Genomic DNA, 25,132 nt, shown 5'->3' on the forward strand with positions numbered 1-25,132 from the left:
GTAGTCTGTATGGGCCCGATGATCCTTAGTAATATTTGAAACTTACTAAGTTAGTATGAAAAATAATTTTCCTACGTAAAAAATGACTGTTGGGATTTGAGTTTTACTCAAACTCGTTTTCGAATTGAGTATAACACAATTTAATATAACTCTGAGTGATCTACACAAAATTTGAATTTTAGATAACTTTGAGTAAGGGCTCAAGATGGTCTAACTATTTAAAACAAAATAAAAGGAAACTATTTTCTATTTTTAAAAAATGATTTTCTCCTTCAATTACTTTTTGTCAAAATAGAACTTAAATAAAACTTTGGCAAGATCATCCAATTTTGATGCCTTTTCATAAAAAAGTGATTTTTTTTAATAATTTAAATATTTATGATCTATATAAAATAAAAATTATTTAAACCAATTTTAACGATATGACTTAAATAAATCAATTCAGACTCCATCCGGTTGACATTTCGTGATCTCAAATGACTATAGCTCACTATATTAAAAGGAAAATGCTGAAGTAACATTGAAATTGACATCGTTTCAGACATTGCTGATGTGGAGGATGTGTCTAAAACGATAGATTCTTTTCATCAAGGAGACACAAGCGAGAAGCATATATGGTTCTCTGTGCACACCAATGTCCCAAACAATGTCAATTTCAATGTTACTCCAGCACGATTCATAGTAAAAATTTCATCCAACTATAAATAAATTTTTTTTAATAAAAAAAATGGCAAAATTGGCCAATATTGATGCCTTTTCATATAGAGTGATCAATTTTTAATAATTTAAATATTTGGGATCTACATAAAAAATATTTATTTTAAATATAAAAATATTTATTTTAAATATAAAAATATTTATAAAATTTATTTAAAACAATTTTAAAGCGATGACCCTAATAAATTAACCGAGTGATCCATGGCTGCAGAGACAGCCTTGACAATCTTCAAATCTTCTCAGATGGGAATTTGAAGAATTCTTTGATGCTTTAATCTCTCTTTAAAACATTAGGTCCACATGGAAGGGATCGATCCATATGTAAAGTGAGTCAACTGGGTTCCTATCTCTTAGGAACTCGTGAGTTAATTGAGTGAATCAATTGGATTACTAACTTTTAGGAATTCGTGACTATGGTTCCTACTCATCACAAATAACTAGGTTGATCTGATTGGTTAAACTTTGTTAGGAAATAGTTTCTTGTCATGTTGTTACACCCACCCATGACCCAATCAAAAGTTCATGGAGTTCTTGCTGATTGGTGATCGTGATCATGATCATGATCATGCATTTAGGTGATTTATTTTATATCAATAACAAAGTTATTGAAGGTTGCAAAGTTCATTTGATTCAGATAGTATTGTTGCAGGGAGGGATTGGTAAATTCTGAAGTTCGATTGATAGAAAATAGCAATTTGGCGATCAATTGAATTAAGTTTTGATTGGTGATAGACCCAACTCTCTGTTGTCTGCTTTGCACGTCGATATGATCAATGGAGAATTGGTAATGATCGATCGCTCAAATGGTAAGTTTCGATCAATCGGATCAAGGTCAAAGTTATATATTTATACTTTTATCCGATTGGATAAATACCCTCGGAAACACGAATAATTCCTATTTTATCACTGAACTTAATACAAGATACCTATATACATGGGAAGATGGGTGAAATGCAAGTAGAAAACCCATCCAAAAGAAATTACATTTTAATCAAAATCCTTCCAAATCCAACCTTATTTCGAATTTAGCTCGAGTTGTTGAGGGTTCTAACTATAGTCACCAAGTCGGGGTTCGGGAATAAGTCAGGAAGGGAAAAAGTAAAAAAAAATATATAAAAAATTGAAAAATAATATTAACGAAATGCATTTTTTTTACTAAGAGGTATTACCATTTATATCATTAAATCCTATTTTAAATTATAAGAATAAATGGTCTGCAAAAAAAATCCTTCAAAAAGTGATGATAAAATCACAACTTTCATTTAAATCGTGACTTAATCACCAATCTTTAAAATCATAATTTAATCACAATTTTTTTTTAAAGTTGATGATTTTTGGTGACTATGGTTCTGACAACTCAACTCAACTAGAATCCGAGGTTATATAATATATAAATATTTTTATATTAATTGTATATTTTAAAAGTATTTTTTAATTATTTTTTTTTAAATATAAATTTTAATTTATACTAATTATATTTTTTGTTTAAGATAAGAAAGAAAATTGTGGTTCAAACTTAGATCAGTCTAGTATTTAAACCATGTAAACTGGGGTGAGTGGAGTAGTTGACAAAGGGCCAAAAACAAAAAAGAAGAAAATTTGCCTTTTGCCTAATGTTAGAGTCAAACACGTGGACTCACACTTATCTCGCCACATCAGCTAATATCACATGCCTTAGCAGGGAATTAAGTCTTTTATGTCAGCCCAGGTAGCACTATCTCTTAAACTATATGGAAAAAAACATCTTTTGAGTTCAATCAAACAAACAAACCAAATAAACTAACAAAAAGGCAATACTATTTCAACATGTGCTCTATTATAATAAATAATTATATATAGTTAATACTGTTGACCATAAACCCTGATTTATTTGATTGAAAAGTCAAAAAGTCCACCTTACCCATAAGAGATGGGCCAAGGATGACCCATTTTAAAGATATTTCTACTTAAGTATAATACATAATGGCCAAATAAATCCAATTTTTAAGTTGCCACTTGTTGAATCTAGAACTATTCGATCTAATCGTTTCTCGATGGGCCCACCAACTGATTTATGAAGACAATAAACACATACGATGCATTCGAATTTTCATTGAAATTTTCAATTTCCAATCCTTTAGATCACTTAGATGATTACATGATTTACAGTTAATTTTCGATAAATTAAATATTTGACTTACATGGTGTGTACATATATTTTTTTACGACTAACGTGGTGATTTTAGGGATTCTACTTGTGATTTTCCACGTGGACCCCTTGTCCTGATGTAAAGCCTATATTCATCAAATGTCATTGGTTGGTATTGAGCTGGTCGATCCAGTGTCACGAGCTCCTTCGCTGGTTCCATTAGTAAATCACTTTTAGGGTTGTAAAAGAAGGCAAGCGAAACGCGTTCTTTAACTGAATTAACGATAACTCTGTGCTCGACACTCTTGTAAATAGCATTACTTAGCACCTATAAAGCACCCAAACAAAAAGGTTAATTATTCAATTGGCATACATATATAATATAAGAATATGTATAAAGAGACAATATTTGTTTATTATTATGCTATATTTTCTCTTATTATATTGGGATAATAATAATCACCCAAGAAGACTAATTTCTCCATGTGAAGTCATAATTTAACTTGTAGTACAGTGTCCCATTGATCATTGAAAGTGCTAGAAAATTTTAAAATATAAAATATTAGAAAAATAAAAATATATATATTAAAAAAATTTAATATAAATTGTTTGATGTTTTATACAATAGGTCGGATAAAACAAATGGTGAGAAAAATATTTAATCAGACTCATCGACAAAAAACAAATAATATAGTAGTGGATAAGAAAGGTAGATGAATTAATTTGTTAAAAAGTAATAAATGAAAAAACAAATATAATGACCATAGAATTTTAAATTGAAATAAGATTAGGATTACAAAAGTGAAAGAAATTCTAGATAAAATTAATATAAAAAATGTTTTACGGGCATTATAGCCATAGAAGTTTGGAAGTCAATGAAGAAAAAGAAAAATTATCTTCGGTTGCTAACTAAATTGTTTATGGGTGGCTATTATCTAACTTACTTGGTAAAATTTATGGGTGATGACATCGTAGGCCTGGCCTCAATTCTCATCCAATCATCGAGTTATTGGTCTCATTAAAAATATACTTATGTACCAAATAGAAAAAATAATAATTAATATGATTTTAAGAGCAAATAATTAATTTATTAAAATAATAGTGATGTGAAAATTATATTAATTATGAAATTATGAGAGATTTGAGAGAAGAAATAATTTAATATAAAACTATTCCCATTTAGTGACATCCATTCATTCAACCCTAATCACAGAAAACTAAAATAATCTTCTTAGGTGTCTACACAAAAGATACATTTTTAGTCAAATTATATATTCGGATGTGGTTTAATTTTAAAATATTTACTTACCGAGATAATTAAATTTATCACTTTGTGTATTAAAAAAAAAAAATTTATAGTAAATTTACCTTTATACTCCTTTTGCTTTTCAAAATTACAGAGTCAAATATTCTAAAACCAAAGGGTTATAAAGGTAAATTCACTACAAAAGTCTTATATTTTAAAAAATACCAAGAAAAATAATAACCATAAAAAACACAAAATTGCAAGAACCAAAATGTCACACCAAGACTTTTATCTTTTTGTCTAGGATATTTATCAATTTTGAGGTTATTTCCTTTTAAGGACTCTAAAAGGTCTTAAATTTTAGTTCTTATCACAATGTTTTAAAAGAAAGGCCAAGTTGAGAACCACTACATCAGTTTAAACTTCGAAGTGTATCTAATAAATGAATTAAGAGGACAAGTTGGCCCAGCTAGCAAAATAAATATGTAGCCCTATAAGTAATCACAGTGACATGAACCATTTCCTTATCTACTTTATATTTTTTAAATAGATTTTATAATTCATAGTAGTTGGGTACTAAACAATGGATGAATAGTAATATTTCTTCATGCAAACTTGGCTCCTTGGTCTTTGTAGTTTTGTGTAACTTGCAGTTGATAAGGAAACAAACAGTTTCTAAGGTCTTTGACTAGATTTGAATGATTGGTAACAAACCATTGTATGTTCTCATGATAGTTCATGAAATTAAGGCCAACCATTCTTGTTGTATGGATAATCTTGAGAGAGAGAGAGAGAGGTGACCTGAATTTGATCGCCTATGTTAACGATGAACGCGTCCGGAAAAGGTTTTACGGTGACCCAATTATTGCGGTGAAGGATTTGAAGACCAGCGACATAGTCGTCGGGGAGGAGAAGAGTCATACCACCGGGGTCCGAATGAGAAGAGAGGCCAAGGGTAAGGTCAGGTTGTGGACACTTTGGGTAGAAATTCACCCTCAAACAAGCCCCTATGTCGTCCCCTCCGAATGCATTTTGAAGATATCCCTCTCCTAATCCGAGGTTAATAGATAAAATTTTCAACAAATTTCCACATAGCTTCACCAATTGGTGACTATACTCCTCAATCACCTCCCTACATTCAACAATTTAATCAAATTTAGTTACAAGTGTTATTTAAGCCTCGATTGGAATATTTGAAGAGCGAAAATTAATGTATTGATGTCTAATTAACTATACCTGCATGAAGTAGGCAGAGCTGGCCATTTTTTATGGTCCTTAAGTGAACAAGGAAGATAATGAAGGTAAAAGTAGTCATTCCAATCAAGAATTGCACCCTTTTCGACCCCTAATCGGCTACCATACCCTTCATAAGTCCTCGGTGAGTTCGCGTAGACTTGTTTCTCCTCGAGCGGTAAATGAAAGAATTGCCGCCACATCTCCCTCGCTTGATGCATCAAGTCATGGCTCACACCATGATTAACAATTTGGAAGAACCCCCATTCCTTACATGCTATAGAAATTTGATTCATAGTCTTGGCTCTAAGGTTCTCATCCCCCCCAACTAGGCCTTCGAGATCGATAAGTGGGATATTGGTTTCGTTGCAATCTGGGCTTAAAGATGGCCTCTGCGAGGCTGGTTTGACGTACCTATCGGGGATAACGTGTGAACCGCTGTCCGATAAGGATTGAACTCGGATAATTGGCTCGGGCCATTCTTGTGGGCAATTCATAGCGTAAGGCTGGCTTCCCAGGTATATCGAAAAATACATATACCAATAGGTTTTGATTTATATCTTTGTTGTTGGGTTGTTGGGATCTTGGAAAATAAAGTAATCAAAAACTAGAAATTGAACTATTTTATGAGCCTAAATGGGACAATATATAACAGAATTGAGAAGTGGGAATGCGATTTAGTAGTGGATATGAGAGTTTTGCTATTATATTAGTTTATATAGAGATGTATTGGGGAGAGAGAGAGAGAGATGAGGCTCCAATAGGAATACAGGCAGTGGACTTTCCTATGTTGCTGATGTGCAAGAGGTTTTATTTGTTGGGCTTCATTGTGTGGAGAGAGAGAGAGAGAGAGAGAGAGAGAGAGAAGGGTCTTTGTCTCTTTGTAGGTTTGTGGTCTGTTGTGAAGCTGACAAGTAAACATGCAAGTGCTGCTCCATCAATGGGTAGATGGTTTCATATACATAGATATATAGATAGGTAGCCAAGGTGTTGATCACAAATACTGTAACCTGTGTTGCTCTCACACGTGGCATATTATCGGAAACGAATATTGCTGAAGTGACTTCAAGAATGAATTAACCTCAATTCACACTTTGTTGATGTGAAGAACCATAGATACTATTTATCGAGATACAATTGAAAAGCATCTATCATTTTACATGCAATTCCACATCAACAAAGTGTGAATTGAGGTCAATCTAGCACAACTCATTTTAAACTCACCCTCGATGAAACTCAGATTGATGAATTGAAACATTATATATGATAATTCATCAAGAATTAGAAAAAAAAAAAAAAAAAAAGCACTTTAATTCTAAGTGGATCCACTTTCTTCTATACATCCCACCAAAAAAATGTGTTTTAGGTGGGTTTAGTGAGCACATATGATGGGTGCAAATAGCATGACCCATCAGAAAAATGGATTTAATCTCACTTGCAATAATAAAAGATTTGGTTCTGGATAGAATGAAATGGAAGGATTGGAGGATAAGAAAGAATGTGGCACTTTGGGAACATAAAAATTAGAGGTTAAAAAAAAAAGCAAAAATCAAAAGAAAATTGTTCAATTCCAGTAATCAAATATTATTCAGTAAATTATCATTTCGTGTGCTGAATATGACGAAATTCTCATTCTGACTCACGATTCATTTTAATTATCAAAACATAAACAATTAGATCATAGGTTTTTAAAGTGATGATGTCAGTAACTTTTAGTAAGATGGGCAGATTGGGAATTTCATCAAAAGTTGAACACGTTTTTGGAATTTTCTCTATCATCACCCTGGCCGACATGTAAGTATAAAGGTCCACCAAGGAAATATATGAAAGTAGAAAAAATCATTAATGTGTGTAAGGTCCACCAAGTGATGGAGGTAAGTAGAGGTATGAAAGTGTGGCACGTGTAGAACATGTATATAATAAATATGGAGAATAATAGAGCTGATTTCGGCGCCGTGAAGAAGTTGAATTACTCTAAGCTAGCCAATAAAAGTTATATTTAAATCATTTATATTCTCTTTATAAACAAGTGGGGACTCTGTCCTGTCTGACAACTTTAAAAGATTCTAATTTAAATAATGTTGGATATGATTTTCAATTGGAAAATTTGAAGGAGGTGTTTGGGAAGTGGTAACACTAACACATAAGTTTATTAAACCAAGGGGGCTGTTTGTTTAGATTGGCAGAATCTAATTCTGAATTATGATTGAAAAAATCTAGAATCTTTTTTGTTATTGTTTATTAAAACTAATTTTATAATCCAAAATTAGAATCTTGTTTAGCTCACATTACTTGGAAAAATTGATATTATGGAAAAAAAAAATTACCCAAAGAATTATGATGGTTTTACAATGTTTAAAAAAAAATAAAAAATCAAATTGAGCCACTCAACTTTCCTAGAAGTTCTACAATTGGAATCGAGGTGGTTTATGTGGTCACTAAAGTTAAAAAAATTTAACCATGGTTGGGGAATTTTAAATTTTATTATGAAAGTTACTACAATAATAGAAGAAAATGTTAGTGATGCAAGATGAGATGTGATCATATGATGAATAATCATTTTCTTGTTTTTATGTTAGTTGTTAAAGGCACAATGAGCCTTGAGTGTTGATCCCTAAACAAGCAAATAGGACTGTGGATCATTGAGTTAAAATCCTAAATTCTTTAGAGAAGATCCCTTGTTTGAGATGGGTGTTAGATGATCATGTTATTATTCTATGGGAATTGTTGGAGGTTGAATGCATGTTACGATAGTTATTTTTTCAAATCATGTTGATCTTTGTGATGGTGTATTTTAATTAAATGTCAAAAGACCTTTGTCGGGAATTTTGCTCATGATGAGGTGGAGCCATGGATGATAGGGTTACAACTTAGGCTGACCAAATCTGGACCCGATGGGTTCGACCCAACCTTGGGTCAGTTTTGGGCAGAATTACCTAAGATTTGGGTTTAATATAGTGGATACACTGTTTTCGTGCCACATACATCGAAAGAGGTTTGTGTTAATTTAATATATATAAGTGTCTTGGAATTGTACTCCAATTGATGGACACTCTCACTTCATTGCTATTAGCCTTAGATGGCTACGTAACACATTTGGGTGATTGTCAAATAAACAAATGTCTATGAATAAGGTAATATTTAATTATTTTTTATAATTAAATTTTTTATATTTTATACATATGAATTTGATATTATTTATTAATATTTTCACATTATATGAGGTACAAGGTTATACTCATACCTATATATTAGCACTGTGTGGAACTGCATTATTTTTAGATGAAACATGTAAAACCATTAATACTAATTTATTATATAACTTTAGGAATTTATCTCAAACATCTTGTTACGTTTGATATGTCATTGTCCTAACATACTAAGTTCATTTGTAAGAAACGAGTGAGAGTGCCCAACGAGACTTCTTGGTTGTATGTTATTCTTACTGTGGACACGGGGTTTTGAATATTCTTCAAACCTCCCTCCACTTTGGGGTGTTTTGGAGTCGCCACCATTCAAATTGATAAAGGGGTGTGAATGGTCACCCGGATTTGTATTTTTGAAAAATCATGTCATTTTGCCATTTTTTGTAGACTCTCGTAAGATAAGGTATATGGTCCAACCTTTGATTCGAAGGTAAGGGGGTCCATTTATGGAGTAGGGAAGGTGTTAGGCACCCTACTCCATCCACGTGATGTGGTAACCTCGGATTCGGTCTTGTGAAAATAAAAAGAAAATAAAAATGAAAAAGAAAGAAAATCGATATGTGCCCTCAAATATGAGGGACTTTCAATGTTGGATTCAATCATTAAGGGCACCCTTATATAGAAGGGGCCCTTTTGTGATTTAACCCATGGTGGTGTGTGCAAATGTGTGGGAAAAGGGAGAGTAGAGGAGGGAAGTTGAGGGGGGTGTTCTTGGTCCAAACCCACTTTGTTCCTTCCTTGACTTCCTTTGACTTTCTTTGATTTCTTTTTCCTTGCTTGACTTGTTTGAGAGAAGGTTGAGAGTTGAGAGTTGGGTGTTGAGAGTTGAGATGAGTTTTGATTTTTTAGAGTTTTTGTCAAATTTTCATTAGTTGTGGTGAGGGGAGAATGGAGGGGTTTTTATAGAGGTTGGAGAGATATTTTGAGGGTGAATGAAGAGAATAGTGGTTAATGGCATGGGTTTGAGAGGAAAAGGGTATAAAATTTGAGATGAAAATGAGGGTATTTTTGTAATGATGGAAATGGGTTGTGTTTTAACCCAAATGGTTTGGATCCTACCCAAATCCATTTGGGTAGAGTGTTTGGTGGGGTGAGATGAGTGATGGTTGATGGGAGGAGTGGTGGTGTAAGGGAGTTGTTTGGAGAAGGAGTGTTGAGATGGTTGAAGAAGTATGGTGTTTGATTTGGAGAGATGAGTGGTGATTGGTTTGATTTTGAGAAGATTGAAGGGATGATGACATGTGGCAAATGGAGAGATGGAGAGATTGGTTGATTGGTGATGGTGGTTAGATATTTAGAGAGAAGAGTATGGGAGGTATGGGTTGAGGTATGGGTTGAGGTGATTTTATGGGAGTGTTTTAAGGGAAAGTGATGGATAGATATGGGTTGTGATGTGGGTGGTTAAAGAATGAGGGATATGTTAGGGTGTATAGGGTATGGGTTGAGTTGTGGGTTGTTGATGATGAGAGGATGGGGAATAGGTTAGGTTAGGGTAGGGTTATGGGTTGAGTTGTGGGTTGTTGATGATGAGAGGATGGGGAATAGGTTAGGTTATGGGTTGAGTTGATTAGATGAGGGAGGTGGAAGGAGATGATGACATGTGTCATCTCTTGGTGATTGGTTTGATGAGATTGATAGGTTGGGTTGGGTTTGGGTATTGAATGATGATGGGTTAGATTGAGTTTGGGTAGTGGATTGGGCTTTGGGCTTTAGTAATGGATTGGGTAAGGTTTTAGGTGATAGATTTGGGTTGGGTTGTAGGATAGTGTTGGGTTGGGTTTATGTTGGATTGGGTTTAAGTTGGATTGGGTTGATTTTAAGGGTGTATGAGGGTGGTGAGGTGTGCGGGTCCATGGGCCACGTAAATGGCCTCGTATTGGATTTCGTGTAGGTTTGGGCTTCAGGGTCCATTCCAATTTTCAATTTTTGGGGGCATCTTACGTCGAGGGCCCGCTCAAATTCGGGTGTCTACACTTACAGGTATAGATTAAATTATACAAATGATTTAAAAAGATTTTTTTGTTATATATAAAATATTTTTCTAAGTTTATATATATATATTATTTTATATGTTACAGGTATGGGCACACCAACGATTGCCAATAGAAAGTCCCATACTTACAAGTCAAGACCCCATATTCCCTAGAGTCTGTAAATGGAAGAGGCCTAAAAGGACTTATATTGGGAATCCGCATCATATTGTATTGTTATACCAGACCAAGCCATATTTTCTAATTTCCTCCATGGCAACTATAAGTATTTTATATTTTATGTGTTTAAAAATATTAAGATATTATTATTTTAGTTTTAACTCGAACAATTTTTTTTTCAAGTTGTATGGACCCATATCATCTTATAATAGAAAATATATAGATGATACATACAACCCATGATTGAGCCTACACCATTCTTATGTTATTTTTATGCACATCATCCCGTATCATCTTGTGGATAGATGCATGAGACAATTCGATATACAATTGACAATCCCGGGTCTTATTCATGTGTAGGTTACTAGAGGGAGGAAATATAGAATACAGCTACACTGATGAGAGATTGAGAAGATATATTTACTTGATATTGCGTAGATGGTCAATTATGCCAACACGTACAAGGTACTTTTAAATACTAAATATTCAATTTATTAAAATCTTATATGAAATACTTGAAATAATATTTCTAAAAAATTTCAGCTTCTTAGCTATTCAATGAGTTTCAAAGATGGTACGGTTGCCCTCAGATGCATTATCCAACAATGCCATTTATTGAACTTTGATATACGCTTTGAAGTTATGCGAACGACTTATATACAATGTACATGGGTAGATATTATAATGAGATTAGTTGTAACATTTAATAGATTAATTTATTTTTTAGGTCATTTCTATCATTGCTTTAACTTCTCAGATCCGTGAGATAGATGTAGATCAACATGTAATAGATCAAATGAATGTTGGTGTGGAGGGCTTGAGTTTGCTACCACCATTGCCTCTTTAAATATCTAGATTGGGTAAGCTAGTTCATGAAGTTTCATTTTGATCGTTGTCACAACGTCGACATGAGCTTGAGCCTATGCATAAGGAGGAGGAGGAGGAGGAGGAGGCTCACTATGATGATGATATAGAGGACGATGCATGGGATGCATGTTAATTATCAACAATAGGATACTGAGCAAGATGATGTGCCTGATCATATCAGGCTAGACCAAGTGATTATATTCCATTACACGTTGACCAGGATCATCATATGGTTGGTGTGGATCTCAAAACATTATTTTTTATCTTTGTTGGATTCCTTATGATGTTCCATATGGTAATCCATCTACATCTACGATTGGAACATCACACATAGTTCCCACAAACTTCCCATTATTATATGCACCCACCACTTTCTCATGTAGAGTCATCTCAGCTTGCATATGGATATCATACACAATACATGCAGACTCCCCATTATTACTTGCCCCCATCATTTGCTCTTGTAGAGTCGTCCCAACGTCCATCTATTGAAGATTTTGGCATTGTTTTACCTAATTAGACTCCCGACCAAGGCCTACAGCGTAAGCCATGAAGAAATGTGCTTAAAAAAATTACTCGAGAGTTATTAAAAGGTGATTGTAGTCGAGGTAAGCAATGTCGTCATTAGATATTATTTATATTATATTTGTAGATATCATTATTATGTATATGGTGATTACTTTTGTATTTACGTGTAATCATTTACTTTCACTTTATCATGTGCATCGATAGGGAGATTAATTTAAAAAAACTCATTTATTAAAAATAACTTTATTTATTTGTCAAAATTTGGAAGTTAATAGAGTGAAAAAAAAAATGTACGTGATATCTTCAACGTAACTTTCGGAGAAGTCGATAAAATTTGTCTAGCTCCACCAATGTTCGTGATATCTTCAACATAACCTTCATATCGACCAATGATTGCTATTGAAGACATCATCGATTTGATTCGATTCAATTAAGAAAATATAATAAATAAAAATATAACTAATAAGATGATGAGATAATTTGATAGAGAATTAATAGCAATTAGAGATATGAGAGTTGAAAAATATTGTGAGAAAAAATTGAGGGTTGTGTATATATATAAGAGGGTACACAATGGCTAGTTTTTAAAGAGATGCATCACAATGGTACACAACGATATATATATTATGAAAAAACACCACTTCAAGTTTAGGGTTCTTATCAGTAATTTCGACAATATAATTACCTTTTTGAGAAATATTTATCCTCGCGGGTTTTTCAGATAATTTTCTTAATTCTTTTTCAAGAATCTCATTGAGTTTTTCGTTATTTATAGAAGTTCCACATTTCAAATACTAAAATACCCATTTTTTTTTTTTATTAAAAGACAAAAATGTTGAGGAAATTTTTTTAAATCCAAAGTAGTGGAGAAGGTTAATGTCCCAATTACGATGCCCCCTATCCAATTTTAAAATTAACTCTAATGATAAAAAAAATTCTGAGAGTTCTTTAAATTTTATATATGCTCATATCCATGCATGGTTTTTAAACTCGGTATCACGTCTCGTCTCGTTTAGCTCCAATACCGAGTCGTCTCGGACGAATTTTTCGATACGTTTGAGACGTCTCGTGAGATAACTCAAAAAATTACACTGTGAGACGTAAAACTCGGTCAAAAAATGATTTTGTGAGTTGGTGTCTTTCAGCTCTGATACCGAGTTAACTTGGGCGATACGTCTCGGTCTCGGACGAGTTTAAAAACCACGTATCCATGTGGCTCTTGATCATTTTTTTTTAGGTCGGACATGTGGTCCATATAAATAGGTGGTCCTTCAATCCATATAACATTGTCTCTCTTATATTATACATAAATTTATATAAAGAAGAGATTCTCTTTACATTTTTTAAATACAGAAAAATGTTTCGTTAACTAAGATTCTCTAAAAGATATTTTGCATCACTACGAGGATACGAGGGTAATATATCTAGGTCCCTATAGCTAATTAGGTTATTTTGTGGGAGATTTTTTTGCTCTAAGCACAGCGGAGCTAGTAAAAAGATAGTGGAGGCAATTGCTCCCACAAAACTTTGATACACCCTTATATTTTCAATTAATTACATGTCTTATTTTCCTTCACCCCCTCACCTTTCTTTAATTTCTGTCCCCTTCAAAGATGGGATTGTCTCTTGATTGGACTTTCTCTCATGACTAATTGAAAATGACCTAAATATCATTTTCTTCAATGTCTAATAAAAAAATCTCTAAATTTTTCTTCAAAACCACTCATCTTCAAGCTCTTCAACTATATCGTTAACTATAGTTTGCCGTCACTACAACTTTCGAGAAGAAAATTGATGTCATCCATCAAAACAAAAATTAAAATGATAAAGCAAAACTAGAGGTGGTTATGGAGTTTGTCAACGACATCAAACATCACACCTAAGACTTTTGAATTTCATCACGTGTAAAAAACATGGAAAACAGAGATAAGGGTCTAAGTGACATCATCATGAGAAGTGAACAACTCCTCTAGTCCATTTCTCTCATCTTTGTTTTTCCAAAGAGCAGTTGTATCATGCAGTCCACTTCAACATCCTTTGGATTTGGCTTAGAACTATATGTTATCTAGATTATAAATTTGCTCGATTCCAAGCACCAGTTGTAAAGAGTGAAAGAGATCATTTTCAAAAGGGGCCATTTTGTAATGATTCTTATACGAGTCTAACTAGTCTGGGTCCTTGGGTTCACATTGTGGCATCCAAAAACATGATCGCAATGCTTCAAGGTTGTAGAAGACAAAATTATATACAACTTGAAAGAACAAAAAAGAATTTAAGTTATTTTTCACCATTAAATTTAAATTTTAAATTTAAGAGTTACGTGAAAGTTCAGTAACCAATCATTTTCAAAACTTTTGCTCAAGTCCAAAAGGCAATAAAAATTGTTGGATCAAGATAAAAAGTCCCTCCTAATAAACTTATTCCTAATTCTACATTGAACAATATCTAATACAAAAATGGTAGATAATTTTATCTACTATCTATCCCTTAGTTTCTATGCATGTCACGACTACTTGAATCCTTGACTAGAAAGAGATCAAATATTAGAATTGAATCGTGAAATTGTATTTGAGCAAAAAATATTAAATTCATTCATTCATATTAAACTGAAATTACAAGTCTTCCCACAATAAGTTTATCACTACTTTCTACTACTACTACTAATAATAATAAATGACTTTCTAATCCCTTCTTCATCGTAAGTGGTGAAGCCCAACAAGTGACAAATCCAATATTCAATTATATAAGTTAAAAATGAGAGACTTTCAAGACCATACATCACATAGATAAATACCTTAGTTAGGTGTATATCAATTATCTTCATCTTCTTTTTGTTTGTTTGTTTGTTTGTTTTTTTCATGTACACCTGGGCCAAACCTCCTACAATTCGTACATCATTTGAGTCATATTTATCTTCAGAGGCATGCCTACTGAGTAGGGATTAATTGTCTCGTTAGAAATTTGTAACAGTTTATTACTACCCCTAACTCAAATGTTCTTGATTCCTCCCCCCGTAAGAGTTAGATTTGCAATATGTAGTTGTGTCATCTAGGGGTCCACCTCTCATGAGATTCAGAGTTTCAATTATCTCTCAAAAATGATACTCAACAAATATTAATTAGAGATTCACTTTTATTACTATTATGGTCTCCATTCACACATTTTAACTATAAATCAAGGTATTACCTTGTATCAAACAACATGCAATCATTCTGAATATTTACATAACGGCCATTCAAAGTAATAATTCAACAAGCAATGATTAAACTCTTGAAAATAAATCATAAGTAATGTATTCGAGTATTAAATGACTTTTAAATCTTAGCTCAAATATGGAGAAAGTAATGGATTATTCTCTCTCCATGGTATTTGTTTACACTTAACATACCTCTTGAGGCTGGTGTCTACCATGAGAAATTTTCCCTTAAGCATCATATGTATGATATTCTAAAATCTTATCAAGTTAATTCCCTTCATAATAGAGTTGTTATAATCTAACTTACCCACGTGGTATACTCAATTGACACCCTTGACGTGACACGCTCAAGAATCATAGATCGGCTCTCCTTGTGATACAAAACTGTATCTTTTTATGGGGAACCATAGTTTTGTATCTTGAGAAGAGCAAATCTACGATTTTTGAACCTATCACGTTAAGGGTGTCAATTGAGTATGCCACGTGAGTAAGTCAGATTATTACGATTCTTTATAATATTTCAACCTTTGGAAAATACAGGGTATTCTATTTACAATGGTTCTTTTTTTCATATAACATACCTAGAGAGAATGACGTCCGTGAGATTTTGCCAACAAATCTCATAATTGTTTTCCATGGCCTTAAAGGTCGTGTACAACTTAAAGTAATTTACTTAGAGATAGAGAAAGACGTCACAATGTGAAAAAGTCCATATTTGATGAATTTCATAAAATTTGATGGATCAAAGTGTCAAATTTTTTCTTTTGACGAGCCAAAACCTTCAAATTAATGATAGAGATAGAAAAATATTTAGAGAGAGAGAGTAGTACAAAAAGTCCCAACATTTTCAATTTCCAACTTAAGGAATGGAACATTGGATCACTTTCTTTGATTCCTTACTCTTGCAAGTTCCGTACATGATCAACCTTGTTCCAATGTTTGATTTCGTATAACAATACAAAATAAGTAGGTGCCAACTAGCTTAATTGATTAAGTCTTTGGATAATGATACTAGAGACATCACTTCAAATCCCGTCAGCACCGAGTTATTGAATTCATTAAAAATAGATTTACAAATTGTAAAAAAATAATATAAAATAAGAGAGAGAGAGAGAGAGAGAGAGAGAGAGATATGAGAAAAATGGGGGTGAAATATGAAAATTGTGGTGTGGGGTAGGGTAGGGGTATTTATAGTGTTTAGGGTGACATTAGGTGTATGAAGGTGGTATTAAGAGAAAGAGTTGTGATGATATGACACTCTTCTGACACACGCCCCCTATGCCCCATCACAGAACCGTAGATCATTTGCCTCGGGATATTTGACTTCTAAGTTAATGAGAGAAATGCAGTTTGGGTGCATAGAAAAGAATGAGCAGTACTACATGGGATTATTTCTCCAAAAGAGCCAAACTTCATTTGTGACATGTGGCTAGCTACTTTATGGAAAGGCGTTTACACTATAGTGTTCACACTAAGAACTAGGATGACACATGCTATCCATGTGCCTGCCCATGTTATATAATATGTAAATTAGACTTTATTGTAAATATATTATATGATATTTAACTTAGGTCGGACATGTATAACTTAAAAAAATATCAATGCGCGTTCTATTGCAAGAAAAAAATAATAGAACACCAATCTAATAATAATAAACATCATAATAAAATAAAGTCATATTTTTGCAAGGAAAAATATGTATGGCCTACGTAATTTGCCATTTTCACACTCGCCCTGTGGCCTATATATAATTATCTAAACAAACTATTTATTAAAAAAATAATTAAGACAAATTTCAAAAAATAATAATAATAAAATGGGGTCCTAAAACATGAGGCAAAACTATTTATTCAATAAATATTTTATTTTATTGATGAAAGATTAAAATTTGAATAAAGCTGAAGTGACATCAAGATTGTAACTCATATCTGTAGACACCCCCATTTATGTATCTGTCTAACTTAGCGATCCGTCACTCGGTTGTTATGGATACCTAATGATGAGCGCAAAAAACTCGAAAACTTGTGAGCAGCCTCCTTCCAATTCCCTCTATCTTCTAATTCCACTATTTTCTTTTTCCTGGCCACGTGACATAGAATTACGCATATTAGGATCACTATACTTTCTACCCAATTTAGTAAGCACATATGCTTATATTCGCTACACATTTGGATAACTTAGAAATCTTGTTATGCTAGGAAAATATGACATCGAGACTTATAAATAATCACATTGGGATTGAAAAAAATTTAAGTCAAAATCTATTAAAATGGACAAAAATCGATAAAATGACGAAAATACCTCTCATGAATTTCGGACCCCCTAAAAATTTCTAAAGTACCTCCATTACATTCAGAACATGATTTCGAGTCTAACAAGACCCAAATTGATGAAATTGAATATTTATGAAAAATAACAAAATGACCGAAACGCCCCTAGACGTCCGACTTGTACATAGAGACTTTGACTCTTAGGGAAATCAAAATGAAACAACAAACTTGAAATTTTTTAAATCGAAACGAAAATTAAAATTCAGACGATCAACTTGAAAATTTTAAATCAATATTCAATCCAAAATTTAATCAACCCATCATCATTTAAATCAAAATCCAATCAATCGATTAACCAACCAAAAAATAAAATCGACCAATCAACCTTTAAATCAAAATCCAATCAATCTATTAACATTTAAACTTAAATTCAATTGACCAAGTAACATTTGAACTAAAATCCAATCGATTAACTAGCCAAAAAATAAAATCGTCCAATCAACCTTTAAATCAAAATCCAATAATTGATTAACATTGAAATTAAAATCCAATTGACCAATTAACATTAAAGTTAAGATCCAATCAAAGCTTAATCAACCAATCAAAAGGAAATTAAAGTTTTTCATATATTTATATTTTTGTGCGCAATTCGAAAAATTATGTGATATTTGGTAAAATACTAGCTATAAGATTCATTTAGCATATTCGATATAATTTGACGATGATGGGATTCTAGCTTGACTTTAGTCTTTACTCGTTGATCGTAGGATAGTTTGAATCGTAGTAGAGGCCGATCATTTTGATCAAACAGGTTCAATACTTAACACCTTCTGAAATCTGTAATCTAACCCCTTACCCATTTCTTTTATTCATGAACCGACTCGATCCATTTTGGAGTTATCTATGGTTCTTAGACCTAAACTAGGTAGCGATTCCTTATTCTCTAAAGATCTCTAATTTACCAATCGGATCCCTCTTTGCTATGTAGTAGAAAATAAATCGAGGCGATTTCAATATCTCATATCGCACTTAACTGAGTGGAAGTGAGTAGGAACCATATATGCTTTGCATTGAGATACGAATAAAAAAGCATTTATGGTTCCTACACACTTCCACATCAGAAAAATGTTAAATGAGGTACAATCTTGAGGTCAATCTAGCACAACTCTTAAAATTTACTTGACCAGAATTTGACATCTTATTTTCATTATTTTCTAATATTAAATGTTTTCTAAATTAATGATAGATTCTTTATTGAATACTTATCATCATTCAAGAAGTTCACCAACTATCCAATTAATTCCATCTGTAGTCCATTATTGTTAGGTTAATGTTTTTTTTTTTCAGATGCCCCTATATGCTCATTGACGTGGCAATTACAGAACCATAAATCTTTTTCTTGTGTATCCCAAAGCAAAGGATCTATAATTCTGTGATGGGAATGTAAGTGGGACGTCTAAAAAAAGAGTGTCAGATTCTCACAACTCTTATTGTTGACCACTATTACTAAAAACAAAGTAGATGGATTTCAACTAATTGAGCAATAAGATCTTAGGTAGATCTAAGGAATTATTGAACTCCGTTTCTATTATAAATTTAATTACTCTCTGATATTATGTTCCAATCATGTTTTGAATCCAACTTGATAAGTGTGAATCGCAGATTTATTTTCAAAGAAGAGTAATTTACCAACTCATAGGCGAGTGATATTGAAACTAATGGGACAATACACTTCCAAAATATTTACATGGTGAAGATACTTTTATTTATCATTGTGATAACATGAAATTTTCTCGTAAGTTTTACAATCTTAGAAATCTCTATTTACATAATCGAGAGTTATCAAAATATGTAAAATTTCTCAAAATAAAAATCCCTTAAAAAAAATATATTACACGATAATCTTTTTCATACTATTAGTTGTACCCTCGTTATTTTGTGTGGTCCAACAAATACAAGACATTTACACAAACTTAACCCTAAATGAGGGTTGTGACCACGTCTTATGATAGATGACTTCATGTTCATCCAAGTGGCATAATGATGAGATGTGTCAATGATCATACCTCATCATGTTCCACACATAAGTTTCTAATTAAATAACTAACATCACTATCGTCTCATCTTATTGAAACACTAAAGTCGATGCTTATCAAAACCTGAATTATAAATAATAAAAAAATGTGTTTACACCACGTGGAATGTATAAGGATTGAAGTCGACGGGTATGCATTTATTTCTATTTCTTTATTAAGAAGAAACCTTCATTTTCCATCCACACAAATCTCATTAATATACACAACCATAGACTACCATATAGGTACAAGTGGCCCCACACTACCCTGATAGTTGCATATTAGCACACGAGGAACACTGTACGCATAGCTAACCATAAAAACCAAGTTGTTTCCTGCTTTACTTCTCCAGAGGACCAAAAAGACAAAAGGAGTCGTGTTGAAGTGACCTCAAATTTGTACGTTATATCACACATCTTGACGTGAAAGTGAATAAGAATCATAAATGCTTTTTCACTCGTATATTGATAAAAAATATCTCTGAAAAGGCATTTTTGACTTCTTACACTTTCACATTAGGGTGTATGATGTGAGGTACAATCCTGAATTTGCTGCCTTGCTAATAAATTATTTGCTTAAGGTCACAAGGAGAATAAATTTTCAACTTTGATATTTTGGCAGATTATACATAATTGATAGGAAAATATTTATTTGTATTATCTTTAGAAAATTGATTTTTCAAGAAAATATTTAACCATTTATACGGAAAAATAAGTAGAATCGTTTTCAAGATTGTTAAGGCCTTGTTTGTAAATGTGGTGCGTTGAGTGGGATCTATCAATGGACGCGCGCGCTTCTATGACTTGTTGTTGCAAAATTTGTCGTCGTTTGGTAGGAGTGTCTTTTGTGAAAGATAACTTCTTTAGATATTTTGACGTTAAAAGTTTTGGTCATTGATTTAAGAGTGATTTAGACATATCGATCCCTTCATGTTTTGGTAAATATTTGAGATAACTCATGTTTTCAAATGCATGACATCTCTCTAACCTTAATTGTTTTAACTAAACAAATTGAAAATATCCAAATGCTCTCATCTTCAACATCTTGCTAGAAACCTTTGATTTTTCTTCCCGAAACAAATCATCTTTAATCTCTATGGTAAATTATTTTCAAATTTTTATCTCCAATTCATCATTTCAACCATGACATAAACCATTTGTATAAAACCCTTTTTTTTTTTTTTTTTAATGTACTTGAAATTTCATTACTAACAACTTTCTGAAACATCATTCTTTTCCTCGAGATTAATTTGAAGGTTGAGGTAAGATATGGGCAGAATTTTTCGTAAGAGACTAATAATTGGTTTTGAAAAGAAAAATCAATTATTTTTTTAAAGAAGTTGAAGACAAGAGCATTTGAGTCATTCCTATTAGTCTATTACAAAAGACTAAGGTCAAGGAGGATATGTCATTAATTAGTTATAAAACATAGAGGGGTATACTTATCAAAATTTGGAGGGATACGTAACCACCTTAATTTAATTCTCTGGAATATTCTAGTAGATATTTTGTCATTAAATAAACAACTAGGGGTGTTAATGGATAGTCAAAAATTTGAATTTGAAAAATCGAATATTATTTGAAAATTTTCAGATATCGGATTCGAATTCAGATAGTTTTATATTTTTGAATCCTTATCGGATATGGATTCAGATATTAACATTTCAAATCTGATAATATCTTATTTGAAATAATATATAATATATTATTTTATTTTGTTTATATATTATATAAATAAAATAATATAAATAGTATAATATATAATAAGTTTTTTTAAATAATGAAAAATCAGTTGGATAAGGAAAAATTATGTTTTTTTTATATATACAAATTATTCGAATTCTAATTAGATAGTATTCGATATCTGATAGGATAATTGGATTTGAATTCGGATAGAGTTTTAGAAGATTTGTCAGATTCGAATTCAAATTCGGATATTACTATATTCGAACCGATAAACATTTGGTGATAGCCCTAAACAATAAGAAATATTATTGTTCAAAACCATGTAACAATAAGTACAATTAGCTCCGTGCAAAGTGACAAGTTGATCTGGACAACTTATTTCTACCCATTTTTCACTTGTTTGTTATAGGGCTACAACTTGGGTGGGTTGGAGGGACAACCCAAGTTGTAAAACCCTCAACCCAAACCAGAGTTGGATCTATGGCAAAGTGGAGCCCTTGAAGGTATGGTAGCTTGTAATGTGTCGTCATTTCAGATTCTCGACCTATTTCCGCACTAGGTAAATGGGGGTGAATCACCCTGATCTTGAATCAACTAGGAGATTATCAACATAGTGGCCCAAACTCGAGCTCACTCAACTTAACCATCGAGTTAGAGCTGATTTACCCAAGCTCAACCCCACACTGAGCTTCTAAAATCGGGTCGTTCGGGTTAGCCTAAGTTAGGCAAATTTGGGTGGATTGAACTCATTTTCTCTCTTTAAATTTATGCAAAAACAACTCTTCATTTTCAAAAATATGTAAAATATTATACTTAAGCATACATAGCAATAAATTTAAATATAGAAAAAAATCAATAAAACGATTTTTTTCCTTAGTTTTACAAATATATTTAAGAAAAGAAAATTAATTTTTTGAAAAATATAAATATAAATACTTATATGTAAATATATAGCATCGAGCTCGGGTGGGTTGAGTTGGGTTTCCTAGAGACTCAACCCGAATTGAATTGGGGTTGAGATTTCCTAGCCTAGGCTCAACTCATTTTCCTTATAACCTAGCCTAGGCTCGCCCATCATTCAGGTTGAGCTCGAGTTGAATTCAGGTTAGCCCGCCCGAGTTGCAACCCTAGTTTGTTAGTCGATGTGAAAAGTTGAGTTAGTACCAAATCAGTCCAATAAGTGTTTTTGCGTGTTATAAGTGTGAAGTGATCTCCAAACATGATCTCAAGTACCATTAAGAAATTACGGGGAAAAATAGTTAAGATTTTGTCATCTTAATTACAATTTGTCTACAATTTATCCAAATATTTTTCTCATACAATGCAACAATCAAAGTAAAAAAAAAATGCAATTTAGACATACCCCTCCATGTTTTGGTCAACATTAGAGATATATACCCTCAGTATTTTCCAAATGATGATAAGATGCTGCCCTTGGTTAGTCAAATTCCCTTGATTTTTTTTTTTTTTTTCCAAAAAAACCTATCTCATCTTCAAAGCTTTTAACTAAAGCAGAAAATGTCATCTTCAACGATTTTTCCCCTCCCAGAAATCCATTATCTTCAAACTCTTCTACTTCTGAGAAATTATTTTTGTAACTTGATCACCCTCGTCTTCAATTCATCATTTTCAACATTTTTAACCTCTTGTAAAAAAATTCTTGATTTTTCTACACAAATCAATCATTGTCTGATTTATTTTCCCAAAAAGCATATCTCATCTTGAGGTTTAAAGGTTCAAATAGGTAAATTTTGCATGTTGAAGATTACACTAAAATATTTTATTCAAGAGTTTGCAAAACGATTGATTTTAGAAAAATCCTTTATTGTACTTCTCCAAATCATATCTTGTTATTAAGATTTGAAAATTGAATAAGATAAATCTATTAATTTAATCTTCAAAGATAACTTGTTTCAAGAAGAAATTAATGGGGTTTCAGTTAGATGTTAAAGATGAAGATGTTAAAGTTATTTATTTCACTCGCTCGGAGAAAACCTAGGTCAAGAAGGAAGTATGTAATCAGTTTAAAAATAAAAGATTATCTCCAATATTGAAAAGAAGACATATAATATATTTCAGATCAAGATCCCTTAACTCATGAAGGATGATTAAAAAAAAAACACATATAATCCCAACCCATATATATCATGAGGATAAATCTCAATTATTAGATTTTGTATCTAAATGGTTGGGATAGTGTCAGTCAATATATATATATATGAGAAATGTTCAGCAACAAACATTTTGGCAAAACATTTTTCAAAACATGGGTTAGAGGTTTTGGAATGGGCTGATTTTTGGTGAGGATGATCTCTACGGTGAGGAGATCATCATCACCAAAAATCAGCCCATTCCAAAATTTCTAATCCCATCAAAAATTGTTTATAAAAAATTGACGGTCCACAATTTTTCAACTTGTAAACTGGGGCTAGAAGTTTTGGAATGGACTAATTTTTGGTGAGAAAGATCTCCTCACCGTAGAGATCATCCTCACCAAAAATCAGCCCATTCCAAAACAAAATGTTTGTTGCTGAACGGAACTTTATATATATATATATATGGGTCCCGTTCGGCACCCTAAGTTTTACCACACACTTTAACAAACGCGTTTTGTCCTACATGGGTTAGAAGTTTCGGAATGGGCTGATTTTTGGTGAGGATGATCTCTATGGTGAGGAGATCATCCTCACCAAAAATCAGCTCATTCCAAAACTTCTAACTCCATCAAAAATGATTTACAAAAAATGGACGATCCACGATTTTTCAACGTGTAAACATGGGGTTAAACATTTCGGAATGGGCTGATTTTTGGGGAGGATGATCTTCTAATCATAGAGATCATCCTCACCAAAAATCAGCCCATTCCAAAACTTTTAACCCATGTAGGACAAAAAACGTTTGTTAAAGTGTGTGGTAAAACTTAGGGTGCTGAACATTTCCATATATATATATATATATATATTTTATGGATCTTGATGACGTGTGTCACACGTTGAAGTGCAATAAGTACACTTCACAAATTGGATTTTGTGCCGGAAACGTCCTTATAAATAAAAAAAAATTAATACCAAAATACTCTCAAATTCCAATTTCGAAAGTGTATTTATTGCACTTTAAAATGATATACCTACCGCATTTGTACTTTGGCTAATAAATGAAATTGTTAGACGCACTTTTCAGACAGAGCCACGTGGGGCATCACTGATTCAATGTGACACAGCACACCAAAGTGGAAACAAGATGAATTGCCACGTGGAAATATAAGCATGTGGATACCGTGTAGTGTTTTGAGGCTAGCATTCTACTTAATCCAGGAATATATTAGCATCCTCTTCAGGATGACAGATATCATCGTCGTCCTTGGACTGAGACACTTGGACGAATTTGAATCCCGAGAAAATTTAGCAGTCTTAGCTCTGTTTTAGGTCCACAAGGCAAGGGACACGAATGTATAAGACTATAAGTAGGGGGTAGGGCTGTTAATGGACTGGGCTGGGTCGTGCTTAAGAAATAAAACCACATTAGGGCCATTTTTCGGTTTAGATTTTATAATTATAAATGGAGATCTTGAGGGTTGGACTCTGCAAAAGAGTTTCACTCTAGTAATCTAGTAATAGTAGAATCCCGAGCGGTTCATGCTTGTAGGTCGTGAGTTCAATATCCAGTATGAGCATTAATTCCTCAAGGATCACCTGCCAATGTGCACCCTCACTTACTTGGTGTGTGTGATGTACGAGCATTGCACGCGCCCCAAGACTAATCCTTGGACAAGATCATGGTCTATGGACTCTATTGTGCATAGGGGTACCCGGTTATCAAAAACAAATCTAG

The 25,132-nt window shown here is 32.7% G+C and overlaps 1 protein-coding gene across 1 annotated transcript; it reads right to left on the reverse strand.

Annotated features, from left to right (window-relative positions):
- Window positions 1-2,781: 2,781 nt before the first annotated feature.
- LOC147395603 (jasmonate-induced oxygenase 3-like) lies at window positions 2,782-6,247 on the reverse strand. The gene is made up of 3 exons (XM_086451993.1): window positions 5,328-6,247; window positions 4,893-5,223; window positions 2,782-3,173 (listed from the first exon to the last, which is right to left on the reverse strand). Exons 1-3 carry the CDS (start codon window positions 5,858-5,860, stop codon window positions 2,925-2,927), a joined length of 1,113 nt encoding a protein of 370 aa, XP_086308119.1. The 5' UTR covers window positions 5,861-6,247; the 3' UTR covers window positions 2,782-2,924.
- Window positions 6,248-25,132: the final 18,885 nt, after the last annotated feature.

This window comes from Akebia trifoliata, chromosome 8, assembly GCF_017979445.1.
Source record: "Akebia trifoliata isolate Shusen 1 chromosome 8, ASM1797944v1, whole genome shotgun sequence".
NCBI lineage: Eukaryota > Viridiplantae > Streptophyta > Magnoliopsida > Ranunculales > Lardizabalaceae > Akebia > Akebia trifoliata.